Source organism: Protobothrops mucrosquamatus, unplaced genomic scaffold (assembly GCF_001527695.2).
Source record: "Protobothrops mucrosquamatus isolate PMUCROS unplaced genomic scaffold, P.Mucros_1.0 scaffold_258, whole genome shotgun sequence".
In the NCBI taxonomy this organism is placed as follows: domain Eukaryota; kingdom Metazoa; phylum Chordata; class Lepidosauria; order Squamata; family Viperidae; genus Protobothrops; species Protobothrops mucrosquamatus.
Genome location: NW_015386334.1, coordinates 272,957 through 282,459, shown reverse-complemented (window position 1 = coordinate 282,459; position 9,503 = coordinate 272,957). Strand labels below are relative to the sequence as shown.

At 38.7% G+C, this 9,503-nt stretch overlaps 2 protein-coding genes across 2 annotated transcripts in view; one reads left to right on the top strand and one right to left on the bottom strand.

The window, feature by feature from the left end:
- Nucleotides 1–4,590, top strand: part of AKT1 (AKT serine/threonine kinase 1) — a 109,921-nt gene extending 105,331 nt beyond the window's left edge. Inside the window, exon 13 of the mRNA XM_015831538.1 lies at nt 2,817–4,590. Within this exon, the coding sequence (XP_015687024.1) occupies nt 2,817–2,896 (80 nt within the window). The 3' untranslated portion in view covers nt 2,897–4,590. The remainder of the gene's footprint in view (nt 1–2,816) is intronic.
- Nucleotides 4,591–8,189: 3,599 nt separating this feature from the next.
- The window catches only part of SIVA1 (SIVA1 apoptosis inducing factor), a 5,444-nt gene continuing 4,130 nt past the window's right edge, over nt 8,190–9,503 (bottom strand). The window contains exons 3-4 of the mRNA XM_015831540.2: nt 8,863–9,019; nt 8,190–8,384 (exon numbers count right to left, since the gene is read on the bottom strand). Of these exons, the coding sequence (XP_015687026.1) occupies nt 8,327–8,384; nt 8,863–9,019 (215 nt within the window). The 3' untranslated portion in view covers nt 8,190–8,326. The remainder of the gene's footprint in view (nt 8,385–8,862; nt 9,020–9,503) is intronic.

The following is a 9,503-nucleotide window of genomic DNA, read 5'->3' as shown; positions in this document are numbered from 1 at the left end:
CAGCTGAGCTTGTATCAAGCAATACTGGAGGTTTTTCTTAAAAACAGATTTTAAACTGCCTTTTTTGACAAATCCTAAAATCCACTATCCCAAACATGCTTTTTTCAAAAGGAAAAAAAAAAGACTTATCTAAGAAAGTCCAGTTGCGTTTTGAAGAAGGCACCTTTGGGACAACCTGGATGACATAGAACAGTGGTGGTGAACCTATGGCATGAGGGCCAGAGGTGGCACTCGGAGCCCTCTCTGTGGGCACACGTGCCATTGCCCCAGCCCCGCCTCCCCCCGTGGCCCCCTCCACACCAGCAGCCTCCCCAGAGGAGAGTCGCCCCCAGGCATGGCCTGCCTGGAGCTGCACAGCCAAGGACATGGCAGCCGGGTAGTGGGGACAAGACTCCGCTCTTGCGCCCCGTCGCAAACAGATGATGCTTCTGGGCACGGGTGGAGGGCGTGCCCACCATGGCAATCTGCGGCGGGCCATGGAGGTGGTGGGTGGCCCTGCAGGTGGGTGGGTGTGAGGCAGGGGTGGAGTGGGGGCGGTGCAGGGGGTGTGGGGCGGGGTTGGGGCAGTTTTGTTCGGTCTTATATTTTTTTTGCCTCAAAAAGAGGCACTCTTATTTTCGGGGGATGTCTTACCATAGGACCACCATCACTGACATAGAATCTCCATAGACTAAATCCACTAGATTTGCTGATCAGCAACATCACCATTTCCTGCCTAATTTCCGAGGAAAATGGCAGAAAATAAATATTAAGTATTCCTATCTGAATGGATAAAAAATTATGCCATACAAAAATGTCACAGCCATACTGACAGCAGTTGATTTTAATTTTGTTAAAAAAAGCTTATCCTCCTAACCTTAGACGGATTGTCTCCCTTCCCCTTTCATCAGTAGATGAAAGCTGTTTCTTTTACCTTTTTTGACCCAGGTAACAAGGCTGTAATCTTAATACACCACTGGTAATCCTGTAAAGGTTTGTCATTTAATAGTCCTTCCTTTTTCCACAGAGAACACTGAGAATTGTAGTTTTGTATTTAGTGCAGTAGATGGGAGGAATCTCCAATGGAGAATTCATAGCTGCCTCGCTAAACTGCAATATCCAGGAAAACCACAGCTGTTAAAATGACAAAGAGTTAACAGAAGTGTTGTAGTTAGAGATTCTTCTTAAGAGGTAGTTACTGGAGGATTAATCCATAGGGTAAAAGTTTGCAAGTCTCGGGTCCTTTTTCCAAAACTTCTAGATTATATATTATAGCTCCATCTTCTTCCTTGATGTAGTAGGTTGGTAGTTCCTGCTGAGACTATCTACTTTTAACTTACCGTAACTCCAGCATTCATGATACAGAGAGCTCGGACAGCCTATGCATCATACTGACAAGTAAAAGAGAAAACATCTGGTGAAAATTAAATAAATTCATGTTAACTCCTGACCCCTAGCATTAAAGGCTGTGACCAGGGAAATTAGTTCCTCCTTCTGACGGATGAATCAATCTCACAAAGAATAAATAGAATTAAATTTTACTTCTAAAGAAAGGAAAACAAAAAAGTAAAAATCCTTAGTTAGCTGTGATATAAAGCTTTCAGTGGCAGGGGAGATAAATATAAAGAGTTCAAATCACAGATTGCAAATTAAAAATATATCCCATAAAAAGCTATAAAGGACTATAGACTAGATATAACCCTTTGAGCAGATCACATAAAATGCAATTTGCACAGAACATAAATATTGAAAATAATAAGACATCAGCTAGCAGACACAGAAAAAAATTAAATGTAATGCAGTTCTCAGCTACATTTTTCTAGTCCCTTCTGGGAATTAGATGGGTCTTGAAATGTATGTTACCTCTGTGCAAATATGTGTCTTGGAAATCCTTTTTTGTGCAAATACCAGCTGGAAGTTGAGGGTAAGAGTTAAAGACTTATTTCCAATCTCTCTATCAACTTTGGTTGTTCATAATTTTTTAAAAAATATATTAATAGAAGGAGGTGGTTTTTTGAGGGTATCTGCTTGTTGTACAGGTGCTAAACTTGAGACAAGTTTCTAGAAACAAGACAAGTCTCTAGAAAACATTTATTAGTCTTGTGAGAACACTAATAGCATTACAATTGTGGTGCCTAGTTCACTACAATTCAATATCCTTAACTAGCTGGAAAAATTTCTGTGTCTGATTCAGTTATCAAAACCAAAGCATGTTTATGTGCATAGGACTTTTTATTTAAGAATATAAACACTGAGATTCCTATCCACTGAATTCTTATGCCATTAGCAAACAGCAAAGTACATTTAAATCTCGTTGTTGTTAATACACAAAGAATACAATGAATGCAACAGAAGTATGAGCTTGGTGGGGGATGCAGACGGTGTTTTGCATGACTAACAGCATAAACAGGTAGTTCATGTTCACAATTGGGAGGGGAAATACTGATTACCAATCTGACATTTAAAAAAACATTTAAAATAAACGAATAAAGTAGTTGATTAAGTGCAAAACCCATAGCCAGTCTCTAGGATTATAATTGTTTGAAAAAAAATGCCTTTGAGTCATTTTTTATTTTATTTTATTTTCTGGTAAATGGATATTTTGTGAGTAACCATGCTACCATGACTGTAATTTTGTGATCAGGCAAGTCTCTCATGGTGCTTCATCTCTCTCTCAGTGTGTGTGTGTGTGTGTGTGTGTGTACACACCCAAAATCTGCTTTCAGAATTCCAAGTGTATCCTAGTTGAAAATGTCTACCTCATTCTGCTTTAATGCACAGTGTACTTTCCATACCATAGCAGCTATGCTTTAACCATACTTTCATTCTGTTTCCAGATGACAGCATGGATTGTGTTGATAACGAACGGCGGCCACACTTCCCTCAGTTCTCTTACTCCGCCAGTGGAACAGCTTAATGTTTCACTTATCCATAACTTCAACCAATCAGACTGCATTTTGGGGACCTTTAATTTCAATGGACACTAGAGAACTCTCTACGATACATGAATTACAAACTATGTTTGTATTACGGTTTAGTTGAATTTGTAGGAAGCCTCACAGGCTATGTATTTAAAACAATCCTGATGAATTTTTGAATCAGAATCTCTGCAATTTTGAGAAGGAAGATAAGAAATCATTCTTAATGCATTATAAAAAAAAATTAAAAAAAACTTTTTCTTCTGGAGAGAAAAAAGAACATTTTAGGTTTTTAAGAACATGCACCAAAAGTTTTCTTTCAAAAAGTCTAAAGCAAACGACCGTTTAAAAAACTAAACAAAAACACAACTGTTTTTTATTTATTTCATACTGTTCATTATGTGTAAGTAGAAAAGCTGCACTCTGAACAATTAGATTTATTTAGGATGAGAGGCAGACTTAGATAGTGCAATAATTAGAGCAGCAACACAAAAAACGAACAAACTCTGGGCCATTAAGGCCACAAGAAATCTGCTGGCAATTCTAGGAAGCCTTTTATAGGAATGGCATGTGGAACTTCAGAGAGAGAGTCAAGAAGAAAATGACGTTAGCACAACTGCTACTACACGTTGCATATCAAACAGAGCTGAATGATCTGTTTTTAAAATTACACAATGTCCTGCTGAAGACAGCACATTAGTTATACTACAATCTTGTCCCAGCATGTTTCTGGGAAGTTACACTTTAGAGAAACAAATCAGTTTCACCTATTTCAACTGAAAATGCTTTAAAGTTGCAAAAATTGACCAGGGGAGAGGGCAGAATTTGTACACAGTAAAAAAACAAACCATGCACAATATTCTTAAGTGAAGAAACATCTGTCTTACTGAGCAAAATCTGGAGTCCTATTTTTGACAGTGAAGCGATAGGCCCTGTCCATATATGTAGTAACATCTTTTCCCAGCCTGATGCTTTCCAGAAGCGGGTCACGGCTCCAAATATTTCTGCAGCGTGGGCTTTCAGCTGCCACAGAATTCTGCAGTGTGCAATCCTGATACATCTGGAGGGCATCAGATTGCAGCAGCAGGTTTTAAAGAGGCATTAACATGGCAAGATACTTCGCACATCCCGTCCATCTGTTTTCCACTCTTCAATGTACATTTTTAAAGGTTATAGGGGGGAGGGAGGGCAAGCTGGATGGTGCCACGATGTATGGAAGAAAACTCCATCAGTGGTCGCAATGGCTATATGTAAAAAAAAATATTAAGGTGAAACTTTATACGATCAAGATTTTTTTCCCCCTCTCATTTCTCTTTTTATCTTCTTGTCACTTCATTTTGTATTTTCACAGTCACATCATTCTGGATTTACCAAACAAAATTGTCTTTTTGCTTTTTGACACGGGCCAGGATTTTAAGCTCTCGTACTGTGAATGAGTTTATTCAGTTGTGGCTTTATGTTCTTTTAGACACGCTTGTGTTTCTGTTTTCTTACCTGTTTTTTTAAAAAAGACCTATATTGCAGTTCCTTATCTTTTTTTTATTTGAAAGGGAATGTATTTAAAATACCCACAACTTTCCCTTTACACAAAATTCCATTGTTGTGTGCGTTGTACTTTTTTTTAACAACATTCAGTTCTAGTATTTTTACTTATATGAAAGTTTCCCTCAAAAGTACTTCAATAAAATGTGCTTTAACAAGTTAGTTTTGTCTTGGTTTTGGTAGAATATATAGGGGATTAAAAAAGCAAATTTGATGCAGACTTTTCTTATTATGCAGTCTTCTCAATAGTGAATCAAGGCTGATCAATAGCTATGACTGATTAGTGTTATTTGTTAAAAAAGTTGACCTATATTACTCATTAGCTGGGATTTAAGGTGGAAAGGAGTGGACAGGGAAGAAGTAGGGAGGGTTCCGTTTGTTGGGTTGTAAGTATAAGTTAGTTCTATATTCCTATGATCTTGACAAAGTCAGCTTGATTCATTGAAAATGTGTGAAGGTTATCTTTGTATTTTCAGCTGCAAGAAGAGGAATTTGCAAAAATCATTTAGTGACAACTTCAGAAGCAAACTCCTGGCTTCATACCTTGCTTGCACAGTTCTTTAAAACTGTAGGAAGTTCGACAATACTCTGCAGAAAGCATAAGCTTTAGACCAGTGGTTCTCAACCTGTGGGTCGGGACCCCATTTGGGGTCGATCGACCATTTCACGGGGGTCGCCAAGCAAGGCTGTCCGCCATTTTTTTTGTCCGCCATTTTTTCCCCTTTTCCGGCGGGTGCCTTACCTCCCTTGGGCTGGGCCAGCTGGTGGTCGGCCTGCTCCGTCTCTGCCGCTTGCCAGCTACGCCTCGGCCGGCGCAGGGGGCAGAACCACGCATGCGCGGCACTCCCGGGCAGGGAAAGTCCTCGACTTACGACCGGTTGGGTAGTCCTCGATTTACGACCGGTTTAGTCCTCGACGTACGACCGGTTTAGTCCTCGACTTATGACCGGTTGGGGTCACGGCATTAAAAAGGTTGAGAACCACTGCTTTAGACCTTCAATAGTCTAATAGTAATAGAATAGTAAACAACAAAAAAAGAATGATCTTCAATTATCTGCTTCACATTCATTCACAGTTGCTCAGCTTCAGTGATCACGTGCTTCAAAAACGTGTAGCCTGGATAATTACTGGACTATAGATTTCATCCTTGACCAGTAATTTACTCCTGGATGTGCATGAGTTTATTGTTTTACTAATCAAATGTACATCCTGCGCAATCAGAAGATTCTCAGTGGCTGATGATAATGACTTTAAACATCCCAAAACAAAGGTTTGCAGTCCAGCATTTGTTGATGCCAACTGTAGATTGCCTTTGACATGCCTGCATGTGCTTTGTCAGATATAAGCAGACTGTTTAAATCTCAAATTCTGTTACAACTTGTGTACTGATTTTTCCAGCTGAAGCTAATATACTGTGTCTGGTCCCACCTTCTCTCCTACCTGCTATTTTACCCCAGTCTGGTACCACAAGCTTGAAATCTTATCTCCCCTTTATTAAAATGTTAAGTTTCATAACAGACACACACACACACACACACACACCCCACCAATATGACAAGTGGTAAAATTGTGCAAAGAATCTTCTTAACCAAGACATTTCTTAAATAAACTCTGCTTAATTGATGTTAAAGAGCTAAGAAAGGGGGCAGAGTATATTTCCATAGGACTGAGCTACAAAGTCCTGATTTTGCTCTTGAAAACTCTCTGTCCTCGGGAGCTCACCTCCAAATAACAACTTGAAATGTCCCCAAGGAGGGGTTTGCATGAAGGGGGAAAAATGGTTTTATCACCAGGCTGACTTCTAAGTTGGAGCTCTGTAGGGCAAAGTATTAGTTGATGGATCGTCTAGCAGCCAACCTTGGAATTTTGATGCAATAGTTGTGCACAAAATAGTTTGATCGAGTTTTACATTTTTCCAGGGCTGAGCGTTGATGAGAAAAATGTTTGGGGGAAGAAAAAAACCCCCGCTAAATTAAGCTTCCAGATGTTTCTCAGTATAAAAGGTCAGAAGAAAGAGTGAAGAGGCACCTCAAGACTAAGTGTTGCCAGTAGGTCCTATCGCGATGTGGAGCCTCCAGGACTGCTGGATGCTGATGCCAGTTCTATCTGTTGTGCTGCATTAACACCTAAACTGTCAACTCTTGCAAGCAGAAACAGGACGATTTGAGCTTTGTTTTCTTTTTGCTTGGTCTATATCAGGGGTAGTCAACCTTGGCTCTTTTATGACTCGTGGACTTCAATTCCCAGAATTCCTGAGCCAGCTTAGGTAAAAGAGGTGTTTGGCCTTCATGACTAAAGTCTCATTCTGACTTGCTACCTGTGACACAGAAAATTGATGATAGCCACGCTTTCAAGCTCAGTTGTGGCAGGAAGGAAGCCTATTATCCTTTTGGGTGCACTGGTAGGCAAAATCCTAAAATCATTCTTGTTAAAGGAGAAGAAATTAAACTTTGTTTCTGAATTTCTCTCTGCAACACCATACATGCCATTCTTCTGTATTCTGATTGCAAATGACAATGATCAGAGATAAAGGAAGGTTATTGTGCACAAATGTTTGCATGGTTCTTAGCTATTCCTCTATGTTTTGAGTCCAGCCTAACACTCCCAAATTTGGGGTCGACCTTGTTCTATAGCCAGCCCTCCTACCAGGTAATTGATTAGGAGAAAATGAAGGGGAGGAGTATAATTTTTCTAGGAAAGTAGTTTTCTGAATTCATCTTCCCTGTAATAACTACTGCTGGATTATTTAAGAGATATTTCAAGAGCTACAGCTACAAGGCCCATGGGCACCACTGTATCTGATGATGGGTCCCTTAATGACTTCCACATTCCATGACCTTATTTTTTTGTTCTATGCCTGATTAAGATACCCTAGGTATCATTTTGAAAATAGGCAGCCCCCAAAGCAGCCATAATGTCAAACTCTAAATAGTATGTGGGCCAACCACCTATGGGGAAGCCCTGAGCCATTTAAGTCAGGCTTTTTATTTGTGGATCAAGATGTGAAGGACTTCAAACTGTAAGTATGGTTTACACGTCCAGTTATAGACTTACAGACTTCTTAGATAACTTCTGTTTTGGGGATGGATTTGGAGATCTAGACTCACTGTGGAGTGGGCAGGCAGCTAATTTGCATTGATTCCTTTAGACCTTATAACTGCCTTCACTGGGATATATTCCTTCAGAGTCATTCTGCAGTGATTCAGATTAAAAACCTATTGAGTTAGCTTTAAGTAATAAAATCCTGTTTCTCTCATGTTTGGTCTTGCTCTGGATCATGTTGCAAATAGTGGAGGTAGAAGTGGAATCTGCCATTAGATATTCTACCCCAAAATCTAAGTGTACACTCAACTCCTATGCAGGAAGACCATTACTGATAGCATTAAAAGCAGGTAAGAGAGTTTCTTTCACATAGAAGTGTCAAATCAAGAATTATTTTAAGATTAGAACAGTGATTTTCAATTAGAAATCAAATCTATAAATAATTTTCTTTTATTGGATACTGCAAAAACAGTATGTCAGGTATGTTCAAATAAACTAATCCTGTTTACTCTCACTTAAGATATTTTATCACGCTCCAACTCCTAATGCTGATGCAACAAAGGAACTTCATTAGGTCTCCAAGGTTTCCAAACTAAATCTGAGAGCATGTCTGGGGATACTAAGAATCCATTCTATATTCTCTACAATGGATATAAGATTCATATTTTATCAAGCAACACAAAAATCAGGTCTTATCAAAATATAAAATATTTATTATATTAAACTACAATTACAGAATATACAATATTTAGAAAAAGGCACTCCAGTATCTCAAAAACCTAATTATTTAAAAGCAATACATTCTTTACAACACTTAATGATAACCATTTCCTAAAAACAGCAGTTTATTCTTTGTACATTGAGCAGCCACTGCAAAAGATTTGATCTCCAACATCCTCCGATCTAAAAAAAAAGATAAGTTAGTTTAATGTCTCTTTTGATTAGTAAGTTCTAAGAGAACACAACTTCTGTTACAGCTCTTCCACATGCAACAATGCTTTGTGAGAAAATTAAGCTTTGAAACATAAGAACTGCCTTGCTGAATTCAAATAACCAATTAGACAATCCTGTCATAAAAGATTGATTTAGCTATACTGTAGTAATTAATTCAGCCGAATCTATCTCCAATGTTACTGAATTCAAGTAATAAATTGTAGTGTGTAAAATATTCCCTTCTATCAAGAATCAAAAATGAATTTGATTTATGGGTATTAGTTCTTAAAATTGTTAATGCAAAACTTTCTGCAGCCTCATTTTATCTCACATCATCTTTATTAAGTTTTGCATCTAGTTTTTGTCATATTACAACTATAAACCCCTCCAGAATTTATCAGTGCAATACAACCAAAGGAAATTAAGGCATATCTGTATAGGCACTTACTCTATAACTGAGCATAATGAACAGATAATGGTGCTGCAACAGCTGCAGAGTTTGCTGCAGTTCTGGCATATGTATTGATCACACTGCGTGCAAACATCTTTGATGTCAACTGTTCTTATACAGGAGGAACAGGCCTTTGATACTCCTACAGGCAAAACTGTGTATAAACAAACAGATTAGTAAATTACACTTCAGCACTGTTTGCCACAAACATCTCCTTTATACTATAATCAAATCAATTTATTTGAACACTCTAGTGCAAAATCATTTATATTGATCAAAATAGATTTATCCAATAGATAAGATTTAGATTTAGATTTTATTAGATTTATACCCCGCCCTTCTCCTGGCGGACCCAGGGCGGCTTACAGCAAGCTAAAAACAGATAAAGACCTTACAAACACCATTTTAAAATACAATTAAAAGAAATATTAATTTTGCTGTTTCATTTAAAATTTTGTGAACACCCAATATAAAATCAAATTAAAATCCAATCTAAAATACCCCTCAGGCCAGCCCCGCTAGCTGGAATAGCCATGTCTTGAGGGCGCGGCGGAAGGAGGGGAGATCCGGGATGACCCGGATCTCTGGGGGTAGTTCGTTCCATAGGGAGGGGGCTCCAACAGAGAAGGCCCTCCCCC